We start from the raw sequence: 23,970 nt of genomic DNA, 5'->3' as shown, positions 1-23,970 counted from the left end.
CACTCAATGATTAAATACTGGAATGAAAAACTTCTGGGGAAGTAGAACAAACAGTCTCTAGATGAAGTATCTGGGAGGCAATTCCAAAATTCTGGACAAGGTTTGGTACATTCTTCACATCACCTTGGGGGTTAGGATTTCAACTTATGAATTTTTAGGGGCACACGCATTGAGATCTTAGCATTGTGTGTATGTCTGGGCTGTGTGGGGGAGAATCTTAAGTTTTAGGTGGCTGTAGATCCCACTAACAAGGGAAGGAAACTCACCACTGTCATTACCAGGACCCAGCAAGTGACATATATTTACTGAAATAAATATATGGTAAGCAAGCAACATATATTTACTGAGTAAATACGTGAGATTACTCAAAATGAATGATTAGTAAAATTGGAATTCCTCAGCTCTCTGCTCTTTTGTTAGTTTCTCCCTACTCTCCAAAAGTTCTGGAGAGGAGTGTCATTAGCAGGCATCCTAACATTGATCAACGGGGAAGCTACTCAGTAGAAAGATGCCTGGCATCCCCTCTGGTTTATGCTTTTAGACTCAGACTAAACTATGGATTTTCTTCCCTTTTATTAATGTCCCCAGAAATCTTTTACGCTAGTAAATCTCTCTGAAAACACAGCAGTAGTTAGTGAGAAGGGAAAAAAGAAATCTTTAAAACCATCTCTTAAAATGAACTCAAGGATAATTATAAGCTCACAAGTATAAACATGTTCAATCAAAATTGAATTCAGGTCTAAAGAGACTAACTAATAGCATCCCATCTGTCTCTTTGTGTGTGGAAACTCAGACAATCCCAGCTGGTCAAGTGTATGATCCATTGATAGCAACAGTTACTGCAAATGTTCTGACATAGGAAATGTAGAGAAAAGTCCCAGGCTGATATTATTTCAGTGTTATTATGGCTTAACAGAACTAGCCATTCACTTGTTAGCAATCCCTACCTCAATATATGTTGCTTTATTTTCCGAAATGAGATGCTGGGTTAAATTCTTTAAATACAAAAATTGATAGCTGCCATTATTTCTGATGAAGATCAGAATACAAGAAAATACAAATTTGTCTACATTAAATTTCCCATAGTTAGAAGTGAGTGCTTGTCCAAGAAGAAATTATTTTCAGTTAATACTAAACTACACTTTATATCTCTTTTCTGATTTATGCTCACCTTCCCTTTCTAGGATACCTATTGAGCAACTACTATGTGCCAGAATTGTGTTAAAAGCTGAGGCTGTTTCACATAAACAAGACATGATCTCGGCCTCGGAAATCAACTGTCTAACTGGAGAGACAAGCACTGAAAAAATAATTATAATTCCACATGATAAGTAAAATAAAAGAGGCATGAATACGTTATTAGGTAGGAAGTAATTAATTCTGCTTGAGTGGCAAAGGGGAAACAAAGCTAAAGCAGGAGGTCCTGAAAGTTTTCTAGGAGTCTTCCAGGCTTCATGTTAATACACAAGGTGCACATTTCATATGTTTATCTGAATTAAAGAGAGAAATTCTGCATTTTCCAATGCAGTGGTTCCCAGCCTTGGCCGCGCATTACAGTCACCTGGGGAGCTTATAAAAAGATGGGATGAGGGGACTGCACAGATCAACTAAAGCTGCATCCCCTGAGTAAACCTCAGTCACTGCTACTCAAAAGCAATTTCCCCAGCTGGTTCTAATCATGTCTCCAGGCCTGAGAACAACTTTTTCATAATAACTACAGGACACCCCCATTGCCCTAAGTCAAGGGGACCATTATTTGGTGGGGAGGGTAAAAGACAGATCAAATCTATATATCCTTAAAAAGAAAGTTTAAGAAATATGCAAATGTTTAAAATCTATAACTTCACTTTTATATATGTAACTGCAATGTAAAAATCAAATCCAAAATGGCCGTGTGTGTGTGTGTATGATGTTACTGATAGTTATTGACAGTGCATTGAAAATTACACATCAGTATGTAGACATGAAGGTTCGTATATGCTAAAGACTTTGAGGTTTTAGGGACTCGAAATGATTCTTGTCCACTATCCTGAGTGTTTTCTGAACATTTTAAGTGTGCAATGGATTGAGCTTAGAATATGACACCAGTTAAACATTGTAGGAGATCAGTCAGAGTGGTGGGAGAAATTACAGGGAAAGGGTACAAACCTGAAAGGTCAGAAGGCTCTGCATAGCTTCGGGGGAGAATAAGCTGAGGACAGCTGTTCTCTTACCCTGAGGCAGAGGGCAAGGAGTAGGTACAAGGAAGTGTAGGGGAATTTAGCTTCAACAGGCTTGTTTACTTATGTTAACCAGGAACTGACCTTTGATCACGCCAGCACAAGACTGCTTCCTGAAAGGAGGACCAAAAATGTTAATTACCCACAGATTGTGTTGGCTTCTGGCTTTCGGCATTATGTCTGTACTAAATAAATGCAAGGAGCCCCAGCTTATCAAGACTGTTCACTCTTCAGCAGTCCCCTAGCTGCTCTTACACTGCACACCTGTGTCTGAGTACCCCTTTCATCCATTGCTCAGCCAGGGTCTGCAGGACATACCTGGCAAAACATCTCTCCTTTTTTTGAAAAACTAAGACAATTTCAATAAAATTTGAACTTTGGTTGATAATAATGTAATATATCAATGTGACAAATGAAAAATATTAATGTAAAATGCTAATAATAGGGAAAACTGGATGTGGGATACAGTGTAACACTATCTATACTACGATCAATTACCTCCTTGGAAAGGCTGTAGACAGATGAGGAATGGTGTATTATATTCTCTTATATATCTAGACATATCTGTTGAGTGGTCACATAAATCAATTCAAGAATCAGTGCTGCAATAGGTACTCATTCAGGCTAATTAAGTGGTATCATAGTTTATTGAAAGATGATCGAAGAGGTTAAAGAGCCCAAAGGAGCATCTTTATCTATTGTCTATGTATTTAACTATCTACATCTATCTATTCTATCACCTAGCTAGCTAGCTAGCTAATCTAGGCATCCATTCATCTATCCATCTATTTATCTATTGTTATTTAGTTTTCCTTTATGAGGAGATAATATCTGAATGTAATTAAGAATAACTTATTACACAGTTAAATTTGGTAACACACATCCTCTGAAAACAGAGGAGCAAGAGGGTATTAGAGACCTTTAGTTCTTTAGAAGGTATTGAAAGTCAATATAAGTATTGAGATGAGGGACAAACATGTTTCTAAGAGCAGGCCATAACCTTTAAAGAGTTGGGTAGATGAGGTGTATTCTTTTCTGTTTATTCATGAACAATTTTGCAGATGGAAATAAAGGAATGTCATATTTGTAATATTGACTGATGAGACTGCTCTCTCTCTAATTAAAAAAATAGTTCTGGATATGTAGAAATAGCTTCATTTTTTGTTAGTATTTTTTATGTTTATACTCCTAAAAAAAGCATATTTATTTCCACGAGCCATGACTAAAATCACAGTCATATGACTGGATTTCAGCAGTCACTGAAAGTTATCCCCTAAGCCCTATTCAGAGCCATGTTCACAGCCAGTCCAGGGGCTCCATGCTGATTAAATAAGGGGAGAAGGGGCAGCACGAGGGCCCCCTTCCACCCTGGGGTCTTTCTCATGCTACTTGTGATGGGCTCTGTGGGAATCTTAGTAATCCTCAGAGATTCCATTAGTGAGTAGGTGGCTTATTTCAAATGAGTAAGTCTCCCTCCTCTGCCATCCCTGTTCCTATGATCGCCACATCAGTATGCTTCTTACATCATACTGAAACCATTTGTTTACAGGCCTGTGTTCCCACTAGATGCCAGGGTGAGTGCTTTGAAAGCAGAGACTGGGTCCCATTTATCTTTGATTTTCCAACAAGTATCACAAGGAGTAGGCACTCAAAAATTAATTATTGGAGTGAAAACAAACTTTGGGGAAAGTAGAGCAAAGAATCTTAGATAAAGTGTCTGAGAGGCAATTCTAACACTCTTGATAGGGTGTGGTACACTCTTTACCAAAGAGAAAATGTATGAAAGCACTTTAGAAAGATGCTTGATAAAACCTCTTTTTATTCTGCCACATTCAATTTCTCAAAATTGTGCCCTGTCCAAGGCCATCAGAGCTTTCTGAATCTCTTTTCTATCTTAGGCAAATGTTTATTTCCAAATGTTCACCATGCCAAGATTGTGTTATCTAATGTGGGCATCCAGAACTCTAGGTGGGTGGTAATAACCTTGTTGCTATTAAGTGATACCAGATTAAAAATTAACAATGTAATCACAGAAAATTCCAGAGATAACATCACAATTAGGTCTTCAAGACAACACAGTTCTTTACAGAATCTTCCTTTGCTTCTATACTGCATTTTGTCTGATAAGCACTTGCCAACAAAGACATCATACTAATTACAATTTGTCATACAAAGTGTAGGAAAACTGATAAATGATTCATTGATTATTTTCTTTATGAAATAATTCTTCTGTTCTTGTCCTCATGTTACATTTGGATAACAAATGGAGGCTTTAAGTGCCTTCTCAAGGTGTTATTTAGAAAAAATCATGTTTTCAGTATTAATTCTTAGCAACTGTGAGTGCATATACATTAAACAATAAAAAAAAAGGAGGACAAAACGAGTATTTTTGGTTCTTTTTATGTGGAAAAGAATTCCCCTTTTAAAAGTGGATTTGTATAAAATAGTCTTTGGCTTCTCTGTAAGATTTTTCACTCCCTACCATTCCAAGTTATGTAAGGCATACATCCTCTCCTCTATGTCCCCAAATGCTACACTAGAGAAGGCAAGATGTCTCTCGGCATTTATTCTGGTTTTCTTGTCCTGAAAAGGTCAATACCTGATATGATAGCTAATTTGTCAAGGGAGAACAGCTGAGCAAGAGCAGGAATTTGGGCAGTGGGGAAATGTGAGCCAGTCCACAGGGTCCTCTGTGAGTAGGAAGGAGTGACCAGGAAGTCTGAGGTGAAGAGGAGTGGGCGGTGATAGAGCCAGGGTTGGGGGCTCCAAATGCTCTCCGGGTGCCTTCTCTTCTCTGTTTTCTCCTGGGAAGCAATTTTATGATTCCCAAATCTGTATAAGAGGCCCAGTGGTCTCTGCATCTGGACATTTCCCTCATGCATACACCCATGCACCTTATCTATACCATGCCCCAAAGTGATCTTGCATTTTCTCAACCCTTTTCTCATTTCTGTATTCCCATCTCAGTGAATGGTGTCAGCAGTCACGTAGGCCAGAAACATTTCTTCATCACCTCATCTCTTTGTTCTTCCTTAATCCCATGTATTCTTGATGGATTTTACTTCAAAATGTTTCTGAAATGCATTCTTTTCATCTTCCTTCACTCCAAACCTCACCATCTCTGTTCTGGACAAGTATAATCTCTTCTTGACGATCTCTCTGCCTTAAGTCTTTTCTCCCACTTTTCCATCCCCTAAACTGCTGACACAGTGAGTTTTCTATAAAGCAAAGCTGATTATGTCGTTCTCCTTGATTAAAAGGCTTCAGTTGATTTCCATCATTTAAACTAGGGAATCAAATCTCGGGTTCTTCACCTTGCATAAGAACACCTTCACAATTTTCTTTCTCTTTACACTTCTGGCCTCTTCTCTGCAGGCTGACCCTTTACTTGTATGTTATGTTTGATCCACTCAGAATAACTCACAGAACTTCTTTCCATGCCAAATGTAAATTAGATAGATATTATTGAGGCATGACATGCCAGGCACTCTTCTTCTAGGTCCTAGGGACATAGATGAGGTGCCCTAGTACATGTTCTTCCGGAACGTCCTTCTTAGGCTTCCTTTAAATTCTGCTCACATATGACCTCCTCTGTGTAGTCTTCATGGCCCTCCCAGGTAGAGGCAGCCAGGCCATTTTCCATGCTACAAGAATTTATTACCTCACATACACAACTCTGATGTGGCATAATACAAGTATGTGTCTTCTTATCTCTTTCCCTCACTCAACTGAGGGTTAAAGTCCTAGACAGAGCCTGTGTCTTATTCATCTCTATCCTCAGTGTTTAGGGTAATGCAAGGCATGAAGCAGGTGCCTGATAAATATATAGCTATTTTCTGAATGAATGATAATATGTGCCCATGATGTATGTCCAGGATAAATCTGCATCATACACAGTTGCCCTGGGCTGTCTGGAAAAAATACAGGCACATCATCAGAGGACCCTCCACCACATACACATCTAATGTCAAAGTAATTCCCCAGACTTTTGAATCAAAATAAAATTTATTTAGCTGAAAATAAAAGATAAACATAACTGGAAGGGAGGTTACCAGTGGTTGCCTCAGGGTGGTGAATTTCCAGAAGAAACCTGGGTATACACACCAGCTATTCCCTTTGCCTGAAATGTCCACTCCAGCCCCTACACACACACACACACACACACACACACACGCACACAGCCTAGTTAACTCTTACCAATCTTTCGTATCTCATTTGTATTTCGTTAGGGAAACTTTCCTAACCTTTATCATGACAGATTAAGTGCAGTCTCCTGTCATTTATTCTTAGAGCATCAAATATCTTCCTTTAGTAGCTTTTATCTAGCCATAATTACACTTATTTATATTATTCTTTGATTAATTTCTATTTCTTTTTCCAAACCATAAGTTCAACAGGGCAAGCTCCATGTATGTTCCACAGGAGACTCTCAATGCATATTTATTGAATAATAATCAAATGAATCGTCTACCTTAATATTCATAATAACCAACCAAGGTGAGCCCTGTTATCATATGCACTTTCCAGAGAAAATGGACATGAGTACAATTAAGTAACTTGCCCAAGATCCCACAGTCAGGGATGAAACAGTGAGACAGTTACTGGCTTTCTGCATACTGGCTTCCTGTATCACAGAGAACTAATTTAGAGCTATTTTAAAACTTTAAATAAATGAGTTCGGCTTTATTATTCACTATTGAATGTCTAAGAAAATTATTAATTTTAAATATGGGTTTAAAAAATGAGTACATCCATAGAGAGTTTGTCTCTTTTGATCTCTCAGCTCTGATTGGAAATAAGTCAGTATTAGCAGTGTTGTTAAAATCTCCACCACGAAGATCCATGTGGGTGCTTGGAGTCTAACAATAGAAAAGCTAAGCTTATTTCCTTTTCTAATATATGGTCCTTGTTTAATTCCCAGTGTGTGTTTGAAATAATTTAAAAAAGTAATCTGATATTTGCAGTTTACTGAAACATCTGACAACTGGGTATTGAAGAATTTATTGTTGCATAATTTGAGAGCCTTCCTAAAATCCTAATCCTATTTTTCTTACAGAATGAATGTAAGAATTTTCATACAGAATGAATGTGTCATATTAAAAGACACTAAAAAGTAATGGCAGATGAAACGTGGTCACTTTGAGCAAGTGCTCAGAGCCTCAGTAAAGTATGGGTCTTGATTACAAAGAGAGATCTATGGATCCCAGTTGATGGGGAGCAGAAACACAGGTACATCTTAAGTACAGAGGTCCTCAAGGGTACAACTTGGCTACACTGAGCACATTTTCCGAGGCCACTTGCCAATCCCGCTCTTAACTGCCATTGAACCTGGCCAGAATTAAGATGCACCCCCAGTTTGTAGGATACTTAGCCCATTGAAAGAGAAGGTGATGCTGAATAAAAAATGGATTACAAGAGCAGAAATGGAGCCCTCCTCCCACCTCTCAGGGAGAAAGTAAGGACTATTGCTGCTCCCTGCTTCCCAAATTTGGTATGGACAAAAACTGGATGCATGAAGGGGTGCTGGGTATCAAGGAAGAATTGCTTTCTAACTCATTAGGTATCTGTACGCCCAGTTCATCTGCTTGTAGTGGGATCTTGCTATTTTCAAAGCTTATTTAAGCTACCCTTAGAACAAGTCAGTATTTCTATTCCCTTTCTTTCAGATAGATTCTCTTAATATTACTCAAGCAGCCAAGCAGTTAGGAGTAGAGCTCCGAGGAGTCAGTTCCCCCACCTGACATGCTGCATCATATTAATGCTGAATTTCAGACATGAATTATTTTAATGGCCCATTTTATAAGCCATTCATTGTCTGAATTCTTATAAGAATTATCAAGTTTTATTCTTTAACCACTAAATAAAATTTTCTTCCAGCTCAGAAGGGGATCGTGGAAAGCTGGTCAGGTCACATTTGTCCTGTGGGCCAGGTAGATTTCCTTTGCACCAGGGCACTGGGAAGGTCTGTTGGTTAGAAATGGGACTTACGTCAGGAAGCACAAGGTGAAGGTAAAATTTAGTTCAGGGTTATTTTTCTTAACCTGGGAAAGTGCATGATTTTTGCAAACTGCTGTAAAAGTACTTGTCATGTGAAATAGTTTAGCCCTAATGAAAACTCCCCAGAATAACAAATAAGGAGATATTTGCAAATGGCATGAAATATCAGAAACCAAAGCAGTGTTTTGCTGTGATGAAATGTCTTAGTACATTATTTATGCATTTTTGTTTTTATTCAGAGCTGCATAGAAACATAGCTGCTTAAATACATTAACTTTCCCATTCTACTAATTCATAGAGCAGAATAGATTCAAACCACCAGTGTATCAGTCAGGATCTACACAGGAAATAAAAACTACTCTAAGTGCTTTAAACAGAGAAAATTTAATACTTGGAATTGGTTACACAGATGATAAATGACCTGAAAAGCTAATCAGGGACAGAGGAGGCAATTCAAAGATATATAAGAACAGGAAGCCACTGCTTCTAGGATGTGGTATTTCCAGAAACCAGTTACTCAGGCTGGAACAAGTGGAGCCTAGTGGCTGCCTGGCAGAAGCTGGGACCATGAAGGAAAGGGATGTCTAGTGGGGACAGGGAGCCCCAGAAGACACAGTTTCTTCCTGCTGGAAATGCCTCCCCAAGGCAGAGGGAGAAATATGGTGACTTCTCCCCTTTCCTCATCCTACAGTTTTCTGCTAGTACCCATGATTGTCAAAACTACTAGAAGCTAGTTGTCAAGGGAGCCCCCAAATGGTGTTTCCTGTGATTGACAGCAGAGTAGAGGAAGGAAGGGAAATGGATTTAAGGATACACAGGCAAATGGCCAACTACACATGCACTGACCTACAGTATCCTGTCCGTGGCAAATATCAAGTGCATTACTTTCGTGCTTCCTTTTGAAGTTCAATTCACTTCCTCTTTTCCTTAGCTTATATTTCTGAGTAACTTTGATTGACCCATCCCTTGTGTTCTATGTAGCACAAAGACACTGGAGTTTTCTGTGGTAGAAAAGCAGAAACCAAGAAAACATGAAAGGGAGGAGATAGGTGGGGAAGGGATCATATACTTTATTTGGATATGGCTACATTAAAATAAAACTAGGTAGAATGCTTTATTTTTTTAAGTTGTACTTCTTTGGACAGACCCTATTTAAAAAAAAAAAAACTACCTGTGGCTACTAAGCATTCACTGGGTCTATCATTCTCTTTTAGGATGTCTTTGGGGGAATATGCAGTACAAAGAGGAATGGGATCTAGGCTGAGATCTGGTCTGGTCAGGAGCAGACTGGCTGCGGGTAAAAATGGAAAATAAGAAACATGTGCTCTGTATGTTTATCATCCCTGTGGCCTACCTTCCTCTCCTCTGGGTTTATGCCAGGTCTCCCAGGGATAGGTCCCCTAGTGCCCTCTTTACTCTCCTCAAGGCCTGGTGGATCCTGACCAATGGATGTTTATGGAGAGCTGATGCTGCCACAGCCAGTAGCAGGACCTGTCTGCATCTGTCGGTAACCTGAGCCTCCTACTCACCAATCCCAGCCTCCAGGCTTTTCCACCCACATGCCACATCTCTTGATCCATTGGAAGTCATTAGACCCGATTTGAACTGCCTGAGGGACAGGCTCTCCTTTTAAATTCCATTTATCAAGAGCCATTATGTGTCCGGAACTTGACGGGATGCTTTTCCTGGATTATCATATTTAATCCTCACACCAACATCAGGTTACAGATGAAGAGACCAATTTAGAGATTAAATAATTCTCCCAAGGTCACTCAACCAGTAAGCCTGGAAGTGGGATTTGGACCTGATTCGTTGTGTGCAAGCATATGCTGCATCACGCTGCCCAGGGCCAGGACGGGCAGCAGAATGCAGGCTCCTCCACATGTTCGCCGGACCCTCAGCATCTAGAGAACTTTCCCCTTTAACCAGGCATCTAAAGCCACAGTCACAGCTCTGGACACACAGGCGCTGAGGAGAACTGATCGAGCAGTAATGTCTCCATGGGGACCAGCCAGTCAGCAACAGTGTACACACTCACTGTGTACTGACCAGGACTCAGACAATATGTTCTGCCAATCCCTGGACTCCTAATTAGCCTTCCGTCTCCCAAAGTGAGTCGGTGTCAGGTAATCAAACACGTCTCTTTCCTTGTCTCCTCTCATTTAAGGGACTGTAGCTAGCTCCTACAGCTTATTCTGTACTACCCATCAGGACTAATATAAAGTCATTCTAAGAATAATCCACCCAAACCGGCCTTCAAATCTGGTGTCTGGAATATAGCAGAAATCTTTTCATTCAGTGTTAAAGCATTGCATCATCCAACGAACTGACTGCAAATGGACACACAGTCTAACTTAAAGGTTATGGATCAGTAGGTAAATGCAAAAATTCTATTAGTTTTCAGACCTGGGGTTTATGACATTCATTTAAAATGAAATCAAAATCCTGTACAGAAATAGGAAAGGCACCATGGATAGATTCACTTTTAACAGCATCCACTTGCCTATTACACAAGGGCCAAGAAGACCGTAGTTTCTATATCATGTAGTTACTTTTTATTCCTGTTCATTGACTTTGACAAAGACAGTAAATAGCATACAGAGAATAGATACATTCTGAAGAAATATTAAAACACTGATTAATGTCACATTAAGAAGTGTAAAGTCCCTTGGGTAGAGGGAGAAAAATTAAAATGCCTTTGGATCTTAATGAAACTGCACCAGGCTTACATAAATCTAAAATCCTTACTTTAACCTGAGTTTAAAATAATGGGCTAACTCGACAGTGCTTTACAAATCCTAGCAATGAACATTATCATTTATTACCAGAATGAGTGATAATAGGAGTAGCAGAGAGATAGTGCATATTGGGAAGTGTCCAAAGAGTTTAGCAAGACAATATTTCTTTTTCACAATACAAAGATAAAACAGTCGTAAAACTGAGAGTTCATTTCATTCACTTGGAGGAGAAGGGCAGGTGGGTGTTCTGGTTAAACAGATTGCAACCCTCTTCTATAGGAGCATAAAGGAGAATGAAGAAACACAAGAGGTAATATTCACTCTGCAGTGCAAGAAGGTACATGGATTTAAAGTCCATCACAGTAATTAAATTTCAATGTTGACACAGTACATCTCAACATTCCGAGTTCTAAATATAGTTTATACGGTGCCTGTGAGCAAAATGCAATGCACATGAATATTTATCTCTGTAGTGAAGCTGCTTTTGCCACATGCTCTGAAAAGAAGGGTTGAGATTAGGACAGACCAAAACAGAGTCCACAGAATTTGATGATAATCATTTCAAAATAGTTGAAATGAGCCCATGGCCTCATCAGAAGCAGTGATTTTAAGCATTTTTGGTTGTAGAACCCTTTTCACAAATGAAATCTAATTAGAAACTAAATATTCGAAATGGATTGAAGTGAGATATGTCAGTTGATTTTTGCAGGAGGCAGGGTATTCCAGGCCAGTGACTTCTCAATGCCACAGACTTTGAGATGCGTAATCTAAAGCTATTCTTTTAACCAATAAATGAGTAAAATAAAAATCCACTGGGTATTTGATTGATTTTAGGGTACTGACAGATGGTAGAGAGCTATGTATTTCAAAGGAAGGGCTTATGGAATGGGTTGGTTATGATAGGGAAGAGCAATAAGATTAGATGAAATGAATGCTAAAATAAATGTTATTCACTTTCTGCCACATGAAGATACTGTTTTCTTTCATATTATTTCTGGGCCCTCAACTGTGGATCTGGTTCCAGCATGAACTGTGCATCTACTCTGTGTTTGCCCTTCCACCCAGTGTGTCCAACTATGCCTCGGAGGTGGTGTCTGCCCTTAGGCTCTCACCTCTCTGGAAGTGCCCGGGACTGCAAGGTGTTGTTCTTCCTCTTATGCCTAACATGTTTCTCCACCTTCAGCCCTGATTTCCATAAGCATATTTATAGTTTTGTTTTGTTTTTTTTTTTTTTTTTTTTGAGAAGGAGTCTCACCGTGTCACCCAGGCTGGAGTGCAGTGGCGCGATCTTGGCTCACTGCAACCTCCACCACCCGGGTTCAAGAGATTCTCCTGTCTCAGTCCCCGAGTAGCTGGGATGACTGGTGCGTGCCACTATGCCCGGCTAATTTTTTGTATTCTTAGTAGAGATGGGGTTTCACCATGTTGGCTGGGATGGTCTCGAACTCCTGACCTCAGGTGATCCACCTGCCTCGGCCTCCCAAAGTGCTGGGAATACAGGCGTGAGCCACCGCGCTTGGCCAAGCATATTTATAGTTTTTTAGTCAGCTTAGGTTATACATGCTATGGTAACAATCCCAAGTCCTCAAGCACTAAGCTTATTTCTTGCTAGTACTGCTTTATCATAATGGGCTGGGCAGATGTCTTCTTCACTCTGGGACCCAGGCTAACACTCATATTTGGGACCTTGCTGGCCTTGTGACAGAGAAAAAGCCCCATGTGGCCGTATATTACATAAGGCCTCTGAAATTTTCTGCTGGGAAGTAGCGTATATCAGTTCTGCCCACATCCATTGGACAAAATAGGTCAATTGGTCTTTGACAAAGCTCAATTCAACCATTTCAGCTGAGTTTCTTTTGTCGCATGATTTCAGTGGTGGATACCATATTTCTTCAGAGCTAGCATGACTCATGCCAGTTTCCACTGAGAGCCAGAAGTAGGATTCCTTATATATTTCTCTTTTAGATCTTGTTTCTCCTATTAGAATTGCTCACTAAGTAATTTCATATCTGAAGCTGCTACTAGCATTTAAGATATTGGAAAATCAGAGACACCTAATGCGTCCTGAACAAACATATTGCTATGCCTTAATGCTGCTGACTCTCCCAAGAGGATGTTTTCCTGGAACCCTACAATTATGAAATCATGGCTTTAAAAAACATTTTCTGTACACATTAAGATTGACAGACATGATTTGCAGCAGGAGGAATTGGGCTTTGCATCACAGATGCTTATTAGTGAATTCATGGATCAACAGGCTCACAACATATTCATTCATTCAGCCTTTATTCTGAACCAAGCAAGCACTGTTTCAGATCAAATCCTGCTGTCATGTAGTTTACAAATACAATCCAACCTGGAATAGATATTTGACATCATAAATGACATATTCAACATCTGACATCATCCCAACTGCTCCACTGATCCCAGCTCCACCATTTACTAACTATAAGACCTTAGGCAAGTTGTCCAGCTTCTATAATACTCTCCATACATAAGATAGGGATAATAAAAACAACTACCTCATAGGTTTGTGGTGAGGATTTCCTAAAATAGCGAAAAGCACTTAATTGTGCCTGGAGCTAAGTAAGTGCCCATTAAACATTAGTCATGGTCCTCATCACCACCATGATCAGATTACATATTAGAGTGGTGGTGAGGAACAGAATTGGGCTTTGTAGAATTTTACCTGAAAAAAATATGGGGGTCTTTGTTGAAGAAGCTTAAGTTGGGTCAACAGTGTTACGTAGCTGTTTAAAAAGCTAAAGCCACCTTAAGTAGTTGATGACAAATGTCATATTGTAGGAAAATTAATTCTACTTCAGTCTTCTCTGATCAAAATTCACCTAGAATATGGAAATATGATTTTGGTGTGGGACATTCATTTCTGAAAAGGAAAGAGTACCTAGTATATCCGCATCACACAGTGTCCTAAGCACATAGTTCCTATAGAGGTGAGTTCCTGACATTATACAGCGGCAGGCACTCTTTCATTTTTGTTAAATCATTATACAGCAGCAGGCACTCTTTCATTTTTGTTAAATCATTATACAGCGGCAGGCACTCTTTCATTTTTGTTAAATCACTAGAAGTCATGACATATTTCAGCCTTAGTTTCTTCCAGGAATTTTTCAAACAACTGTTGGGCAATCCTACAGGGATGTTTTATAATGCCCTTCAGAATGTCAAAAGGACTTATACCAATCCCTAATTTCCTGCTGATCTTTACCATCTGTTACTTTGACCTTTTCATCAAAGGCTTCTCAAGCTGCTGGAAGCCCTGCATGTCAACACCCAGTGGAATAGTCTTCCTGGGTTTCTTTGCCTCAGTCCCAGCACTATCACTTGCATACATTTTGTCGGCCATTATGGTTTCAAACAGTTCACTAGAACACAAAAATATATGGCAGAAAGAAAGGCTCCTGAGGGGTACATAACAAACATTGTTGAAGACTTTCAACTGAGTATGGTACGGTAGAGTATTCACTGGCTGAGAACATTTGCCATATGGGGCACAAACGTTTGCTGCCTGACAGCATCCTGTATAGTCTCCCATATCAGCTCTCATTGGCTCAGAGTATGCTGGCACTCTGAGTATCTGAAAAATTATATATTAACAGTTTGCACTAATAAATTGTTCTATGGATAATTCTTTTGAGAAACTATTACATACGCAAATAGTATTTTAACAACCCAGTCCGCAGGGGCAGTATTAAATGGTACATGGGTTCAAATTTAGTAGCACTTTAAGAGAAACAGAAATAAAGTGTTGTCTGCTTAGAAGATAACCACATGATGAGAGAAATAGGAAAGAGTCAAAGCAACTAGGAGTGTGAACATCCAAAAGAAAACACAATTCACTTGAAAACTACTTCCAAGCAAAAAGGAAAGCTGACTTGCTGTGTTCCGGAGGGCAGAAGGGGGAACAAAAACTGGGTAATAAGAAAGCATATTTTTGTTCTGCTTGAGAAAATATTTTTAATACTTAATACTGTCACAAAAAAGGAATAGTTTACATTCTGTGATAATGAACTCCTTATCAGTAGAGGTAGTAAATGTGGATGGCCATTTGTTAAGGGATTTATGCATTGAGTAGTGTGGTGGTTTATAAACAGTGGCCACAAACTCTTTGACATTCCTTCTATAGAGATGTATATGTACCCTCCTCTTAAATCTACATGGGATTGTAATTGCTTTAATTAATTAAGGATGAGGAAGTGACACTATGTGATTTCCAAGGCTGGGTCATGAAAGTCTATCCGATGTCCACCTGATTTCTTGGAATGCTTGCTTTTCAGATGCTCTGTCTCAGAACCCAGCCACCACGTTGTTATAAATCCAAGCCACATGGAAAGACTGCATGTGGGAGGCACAACTCAAATTAGGTTTGAACTTTCATTTACATCCATTGTGTCACTGGAAGAATTAGAAATAAATTAAGTTCTTCTAAAATCTAATATCCTAATTGTCTACGGCACCATCATTCATCTGCATGTCAGAGTCAACATGTGAAACCTCTTTGAGTACTCTGCAACATATTCTGAATTAGATGGTCTAGTCAAACTGGTTTATATATGTATTATATTATTTAGTTTCAACTTATCAATTAGCCCTCTCAAAATGGACAAGGGGCGTAAAGAGATTTCTGCAAAGAAAACATAGATTGACTAAAAATAGTAACAAGGCAAGCACATAGACACAAGAAGAAACTGTCAGAGCTGACATGTCTCCTAGGGCAAGTTTCTAGCTAGCCACAGTCTCAGAGTAAAAACTGTGATGATTTGATCTCATCAGAACTAACTCAATGATTTAGAAATTACCCAAGAGACTACTGGAAATGCAGATTTACACCCAATATATTATTGACCCTTACCCAAAAGAGTTATTGTGCTTGTTATATTAATTAATGATGATAGTACATATGTACATATTTGTAACTAATAAATAAAATTAGAAGGTTGAAAAATGTGAAATTGCCAATGTTCAAGTATTTTTGACCCACAAATTGTCAATTTCATATGGTTCAACCTAATTTGTTGAGGTTAAATGCTCAAAAATTATTTACTTTGGAGTGAGTACAGTAAAAATGTCTATGTAGACTATTGGTTTAAGGAATAAGACACTTGATAAGCATGAATTTAGTGAGTGCTTAGGAAACTGTTTACCATTGCTCCCCAGCTGTGTATATATGTGAACACAGACACATGACATGTTACAAAATTATTGCTTTCCTTGTCTGGTGAATAGATAATTTTATTATAACACATGCACTCTTCCCAATTGGGGTGGCTCTTAGCACCCAGATAGACTATGAAACACTAACTTGAATGACAATAATTATTCTTTGCCTGACTCCACTCTGCAGTGATGTATCTAGAAAATCAACATTCCTTAGTAAAAAACAAGGCTTTAAAAAGAATGATCTTTATGGGAGCTGGTGGTTATAGAGAATTTTAGTGCCAATAAAAAGAAGATGAGGATTACTTGTTCCTTTGAGGCCGTGAGGTAATTAAAAAACAATATTTAGTGGTTTTTAGAACACCTATTTCCATGAAATCTCAGCACTAAACAATTCAGGGAAATCAGAATAGATAAATCACCTAAACAGATCAGAAAAAAAATGGATAAAGCAACCATAATTCTATGCTACCTCCACCCCGTCCAGATCCATTAAATTATTTCAACCTCTTGGCATAAAACCCCATAACACTCCAAAGCATGTGTCTTGCTTTGGTGCTTGTCAAAGTTAGTGTCTGAAAGACTGTACAGGGAATGTTTTTCCATTCAAGGGACAGTTTCCTATTGAAGCCCCTCTCCCAAATGACTCAGAAATGTACTCTCACCCTGCACATGCGATATCAACTCTCTCTTATCAGCTAAGATTGTTCTGTTTCATGGCACCATATCTAAAATAGATTTATGCCTTAAAGTAAAAAGAGATCATGAGCTTATTTATTTGTTCTTTCAGTCACTGATACATTCAACAAGTATTCAAGTGACTACCACAAGCCACGCAGTGATGAAGACACAAAAAGAGTACAGCAATTTGCAACCTGGGGCTAAGGGGTTACCAAAAAGTTAGAATTCCAAACACCAGGTAAATTTGGTTCCCTAAGATAACATAAAAATGTGAGAAGAATAAAACAGGTGGTTGAAAACTAATGTGTTCTAGCACTTTTGTGTTTCTCAATAATTTACATATAAACACTGGCTCCTTCAGGAGCCATCCCCAAGTTAAAGCCATGTGACAGAACACCCAGAAAGAGTAAGAAACAGAAAGCGCAGGCCTAGTGAAAGGGAGAGGGTAGCAGCAATTTCCAAAATCCCTGGGATTCAATATCCCCAACAGAGTGAAGAGTGGACATGAATCTGTCAAAAGAACGTAGAACAACTTGTAAGAGCCTCCTACAGGCCAAAGACAGGACAATTTGAGCATCAACAGGGATGATGTAAATGCAATAGATTGAAATACTTCAATAAATTTTAAATCCATGTGTTCTTCATGATATTAAAAAATTATTGAGTACTGAGGGATACTGTAGGGAACTAATGATAATTTTGAAAACTGTAAATAAAAGAATCAAGAGTTTATCCTCCCTTGGCTACACTAGTTGTACTACTGGTCACCAAAGAATAAAAAGGAGGAAAATTTTATTATAAAAATATCACATCTAATAAATGATGAAGGTATGATAAAATAAGAATACCACTATTTTGTAATCTCTAATAAACTAACGGATTTAGGCATTGAACATTAATGGCTAGCACTTCAAAAAGAGATAAAGCATATAGTGTGCTTTTTATTAAGTAGAAAAGACCACATATGTAAATATCTTATCCAAAAAAAACCCCACAAAAATATAATATAATAAAACTTCTAGATCTAACTACTAAGTACAGTAAATAAGAGATCAAAGAATATATTAAGCTATATCGTGGGGATGCATTCAGCAAACCTGGACTGTGAGAAGCTACAGGACATTCATTTTTTTTCCTTGCAGTTTGACAAATGAACTGCAAGAAGAAAAAAAGAAAAGGAGAGGAGAACCCGTATGTTTTAAAAAGTCTCAAGACAAATCAATCTATGGACAAGCAATGTATTTTATTTGAATTATTATTTCTTAAAAAATGTATGATGCATTAGATAATTGCATTGACTGGAGATTTGATGACATTAAGACTTATGGTGAATTTTTTAAGTGTGGGATTGCTATTCTACTCATACATAAAAACTATGTTCTTATCTTCGAAAAGTACATAATAAAATATTTTGAAATGAAATAATATGATATTTGATTTGCCTCAAAAAACACAGGTGGGAGAAGGGTTGCGAAGATGTGACTGATGATGAAGATGGGGCTGCAGAGACCAATGAGTTGGTATTTTCTGGAGCTGGTGATTGATGTGTAGAGGTTTCTTTTATATTATTCTGTTTATATTTGTGTATGTTTGGATTTCTCCCCTCTCCACAATAAAAAGCCAAAAGAAAACAAATTAGTGGACATATGAATTCATGTATCCAAAAGATCAGCAGGACTGGCTAATTTAGATTCTTTCAGATTTTCCAGTGAAGTTACCAGACATAATAGTCTGGTTTTCTCAGATCCAAAGCTATACCCAACGTGAAATAATATGAATATATGTAAGCACGATAGAATGAAAATAGAAACTCACTCTTGCTCTCTCCCTCAGTGCATTTGTGTAGAATATATGTATGTCCACACACACAAATTTGTGTATGCATAGGTATATCCTCAGATGCGTCTTATTTATATTCTGCTTGAAATTGTTTTTAGCCTTGTTGGAGAAGGCATCTCAGGCTGACCACAAATAAACCAATATTTCAATTAGCACAAAAACACGTATCAGATTACATACCAGATGAATGATCCTGGTGGCATGGGTAGGTAGTGTATGTAAAATGAGTCCATGTGAATGAGCATACAGATGCTGTGCCTCAAAGATTAAGGGAATTCTACACTATCAAATATCTGTGTCTAGGTTGATTTTAGCCTGGAGAAAATGCACTCGACTTAGAAATTCCATACTTTAGAGTAGCTCCCAGCTTCCTGGGGCTAATCTTTAATACTGAATAGATAAAATCTTCTCCAATCCAACAAATCAAGCAATAAAAAGATGGTTCAGCTACTTTTCATATCAAAGGTCAAAGAATCCATCTTAATAATCTACTATGAAATGCTAGTCCGATGAAATTAAAACAAGACAACACAAGCAAAGAAACAAAAACCCCAAACTTGTGAAAAGTAACAAAGTCCAGATTATGATATAATGACCTCTTGCAACTGATTGTTTACTACATCTAGTTGTTTACATAAAACAGAAGTCCTTATAGGCCTCTACATTATTTAAGAAAATTAGCATGTTTCAAGAAAGTGGCAGATTATTGCAGATGAAAGTGTTTTACCAATAGGGATTTTATGGTTGGCAAATGTGATTAGATATCCATTAGCATCTGCAAGCCAAATATGTGGCATGTACATCTTGGAAACACCTCAAAATGGATATTCTAATTTCCACCACTTCAAATGGACAAAAGGTTTTTATTCAGGCATAATCAAAGACAAACAAAAAACTAGATAGTAAATTAGAGCAAGTTATTTCTGTTGCTTAAACAATTACCAAGTCCCCATCTGCTGCCTAAGGATAAACGGCAAAAAGAAACGTCTGTCATTGTCATTTTTTGAAATGTGGCAAATGTTGACCGTCTATTTAGTCTGTTGTCTTCATCCACTAAACATATTGAAATTTTATAGCAGATAAATTTAGGGAAAATGGTAAATAGTCTCTTTCTCCAAGTGAACAGAATAAGGACATCAAGAATGGTAAAGCTACCCTCCCAGAACCACTTGCTCCATTAATACAATTCTGCTGGGAATCTCTGATTACACGGAGGTGGGCTTGCAGTTTCCATGACCACTGATGGGAGCAACATGTGCACAATGCTGGGAGGACAGTGCCTTGATGCTCTGAGGGTGTTGCTGCTCAATATCTCCCCACTTTACCAAAGCTTTGTTTTTGACAAATACTGGTGTGCTGTAATGAACTTTAAGCAACAGCTGGAGGAAGAATACATGCCCGGTTTTCAAGGTCTATAAGAAAATGAATGTTTTTATGACATGATTTATAAATGGTATTATATCTATGAAATTTTAATGCTTTAATTTTGAGCCACATGGCATGAATTAGTGAGCCAAGATACTATCAAGGCTCGTTTTCACAAGAGCAATTTCCACTAAAAGATTAAGAGGCTATAGCTCTTGGTAAAGGTTACCTTCCCAGCAGAAAGAGGCAGTGGCAAGGGAAATCTAGCATGGCCTTTTCTACGAAACAATTCCCTTGGAGAAATCAGAAAGCTCTCCATTCAGTAGTCCTGTAATCAAAACAGGGAAATGGGAAGAACAAGTTTTGCTTTGGTAAGATTTAATAAAGACAAATTGAATGAAACAAAAACTGACCAAAACAGAGAGACATTTAAAAATATTTACATACCATATACCACAATTTCCCTTCCTTTTTAAAAACTGTAGCCATCATATCTGAATAATTATGCAGCAAGCCTACAAAGGGAAAGAACTTTACATAAAGCCACAATCTTAGTCTTTGAACCACTGACATGGGTATTTGTTTTGTCTTGCTTAGTTTTGTTTGTTTCTTTCTTTCTTTCATTCCTTCCTTCCTTTTGTGGTGGGGCAGGACATGTATGTGGTGGCTGCTGTTCAATCAATCAACACTGCATGGTCACTCTGTAGTGGACATCATGAGGATGGAGAAGAAATAGCAGAAGAAAATTAGACATGCAAATCACTACTTTAGCTATGAGAACCCCCTCATTCCTTATACCTACTGTGAAAATGATTAATCAGGCTCCCCAGAGCTTTTCCTCTGGCATTTTTTCTGACATGTCATCTGTACTTTCCAAAACTATTATACAACTTTTATGAAACTAAGTCTACAAGACAGGCTCTAAGGTGTTACTGATGTCTCTTTTGTAAGCCAGAGAAATTTGCACAGCCTGTGTCTCAGAAGGCTAATATTTCAGCTCTTCTTGGGGTGTTATTACCTGCATGTGTCTGGCTTCTATAGCACTAGACTGCCAAGATTCCTTGGTCTAACTGCAACAAGAGAAAAACTATCATCAATTATGGATTGGGAGCAAACAATTAACTTTGCAGGAAGCAATTCAAATGAAAGCCAAATTGCATTTTGGACATTTTGTAACATCGAAACTTCAGTTTATCAGGACATACAAAAATACTTCATTTTCCACAGTGTCTATGGGTGCCATTAAATTCCATCCTTTGGCCTTTCTCTGTGTCTCTGTAAGAATAAAAACACTATCATGGAGGCAAACACCCACTGCCAATAACTGATAACTAATTGCCAATAACTAATCATCCTGTTTTCCTCTGTATCCGAGAGCCTCTAGGGGAGGAGCAGAGAAATTTTCGAGCAGAGTTGCCTAAGGTTTCCCTAGCTGGCCCTGACTGTACTGGCCACCTGTTCCCTGTTTAGAGAAACCATCCTTTCCCCTCCCCAACCTTCTGTTCCTTGTCTCAGACTAATGATGATATATGGGGTGCCGTGTTCCTCCTAATTATGAAAATTGCTTTCTATTGGTTCCAAGATTTTTATTTGATATCTTCTCAGAATCTTGGCTAGCCTCTGTGCCTTGGGGCCCTTAAGTAAAATTAGATCTTAGAGCCCCCATATGGGATCTGACACACAGCTTTTAATGAGGAGCTCTTATTTTTAAAAAAAGAAAATCTGGTTCTTTATAGAAAAGATGCTAGTTCTCTACCATAATGTCCACTACACCACCAAGCCTGGGCTTCCATATCTGAAGAAAAGCTTCCAGACCCTGATGCTCCAATATCATCATTGGTAAATACACCATTTCACCAGCCTCATCAAATTACCTTCCTCAATATCTTCTAAACCAGTCTACTCCAATCCACCCACACTCTACTATTTTATTTGAGGATCTCAGGATTTCTTACATTTAGTACTAATGATTGTGTCTGATACAGCATGAGTGCGCAATGCATGTTTGGTGAATAAATCAATGATGTAATTAATGAATAAAATCTGTTCTCTTTTGATTGGCCACTAAGGGCATAAGAGGATAGGACACCAGTTTTCAGTTTCCATTGGAAATCACAAGATGGAGGGAAAACTCAGTTGTTTCATTTTTAGAAGGAAACTTAGTATGTTTGTGATAGATGTTGGAAACGAACTTAAGAATGATTATCTTTCCATTGATGATTAAAATGGATTTCCATTTCCTCTGCATATAAAGGTGAACTGTTGCTATGGCTCAAACCAACACATTTCATCACTGGCTTCTCCAAGACAACATGTTCTGCATGTTTGAGTCTCTTCCCAGCTATAAAAATGAATATTTTGGCTGCTTCAAACTGCAATTCCATATTCAGAGTTTCTACTAAAATAACTCAAATATTCAGGTACCTTTGACCTATGGAAGACAGAGCTTAGGTCAACTTCTTTGCCTTAGCCTGGGGCTTGAGGAAGACCACACATGGAGGAAGGGCCACCTTCTCAACTAGCCAAGTGAGTTAATCAACTCTGCTGACAAACGAGTGGCAGATCAAAGCCACATCCCCTAACGACCCGTTCTTCCATATGCTACTGGTGCTCTTTGATACAAGCTATTATTTTCTTCATCAGTTTTATGGAAGCCTTTAACACCTTAGACCCTTTCAGGGCTCTTTCTGGCAGTTCAAACTTTGAAACTTGGAAAAGAAATATCCCCAGCTTCAACTCCACTGCCTGAGATAGTTCCCAGAGACTTACACATACTTTCAGCAGAAGAAACTATGGGCCCTTGAATTTCAGATTAATATAAGGAAGGTCATTTTGAAAATTGGAGCTACTGGTTGGTGGAATGGGCTGTTTCAGGAAGTAGAGAGCTTTCTGTGCCTGAAGATTTCAAAAAGAGGCTGAAAATTACTACTTAATGTAACAGGGAGAGGATTCAGCCATGGGCGCAGGAGTGTAGTATAGATAATAGAAATAGAGAAGGTAGATCGTTTAAATTCATCTCTGAGATTCTATGGTCCTAATAGATTCTACTTAAGTGGTGATAAATTCTATGTGCAGACTTAAATAATTGTCAAAAGGCTATAAAATATCTGGAAATAAAGCTTATAAGACTGTCTTATTTTATATAATCCATTATTTTAGATACACAGTTTAGATAAAAATTCCTGATTTTGAATTTAACACATCATCACTCAAAACTGTGCCATATACCAGGTCTTTAAAGTGTTTATTTAAATAATTCGGCTACTTTGTATTGAATTGTCAAATTTCGTACTGGGTATTTCTACTCTCTGTCTTCCATTTTCCATAGATTATAACTTTCACAAAGGCATTTTGCATTATTCATTGCAGTATTTCTAGTATCTAAACAGTCCTTAGCACATAGTAGGTGTTCAATGAATATTTATTGAATTTTGAACATTTTCTTACCCATAAGATTGGATGAAAAAGACAAACTTATCTATCCAGAGCAAATATTTTCCTTGCAACCTTCTCTACTGCCCCTGCCAACCCCACTCCTACCCACACTGGCTCCAAGGACTCAAAGAACCAGACCACTCATTACTTCCTAGAAGTACAAGGCCAGAGGATAAAAATTAAAATATTAACGGTATTTATATCTGCATAAAAAATTCACAAATGTGTTTTTTATTTATGCTTTTCCATTTTTCATATTTATTTTTAAAATGAAATGTTATTACACCTATGAGACCAAAAAAAAAAAAGGAGAAGAAAGGGGGAAGACACTACCTTGGCTACATGTTCATTCAAATTGGACCAACATCTCTATAAGCATGGAATCAAAAGGACATTTTCCCTTTTTCCTGTGTAGGTGTAACACAAACAATGTGAGCTAGGCCACATAGTCACACTAAGTTCTGAGCAGAGAAGGAACTAAGCACTCAGGTTCCCTGTATCAGGGCAGGAGATTGCTT

General features: G+C 38.2%; 1 protein-coding gene across 5 annotated transcripts in view; it reads right to left on the bottom strand.

Annotated features, from left to right (window-relative positions):
• The window catches only part of ST6GALNAC3 (ST6 N-acetylgalactosaminide alpha-2,6-sialyltransferase 3), a 582,436-nt gene that overhangs the window by 48,581 nt on the left and 509,885 nt on the right, over window positions 1-23,970 (bottom strand). The window contains exon 4 of one of the 5 annotated variants that reach the window (XM_063624083.1): window positions 20,295-20,718. The exons of the other annotated variants lie outside the window; for them this stretch is intronic. Coding sequence (XP_063480153.1) covers window positions 20,700-20,718 — 19 coding nt within the window. The 3' untranslated portion in view covers window positions 20,295-20,699. Of the gene's footprint in view, window positions 1-20,294; window positions 20,719-23,970 lie in introns of those variants that run through there. 5 annotated transcript variants of the gene reach the window in all.

This window comes from Symphalangus syndactylus, chromosome 12, assembly GCF_028878055.3.
Source record: "Symphalangus syndactylus isolate Jambi chromosome 12, NHGRI_mSymSyn1-v2.1_pri, whole genome shotgun sequence".
NCBI classification, from domain to species: Eukaryota; Metazoa; Chordata; class Mammalia; order Primates; family Hylobatidae; genus Symphalangus; species Symphalangus syndactylus.
This window is presented reverse-complemented; position numbering and strand designations above follow the sequence as displayed.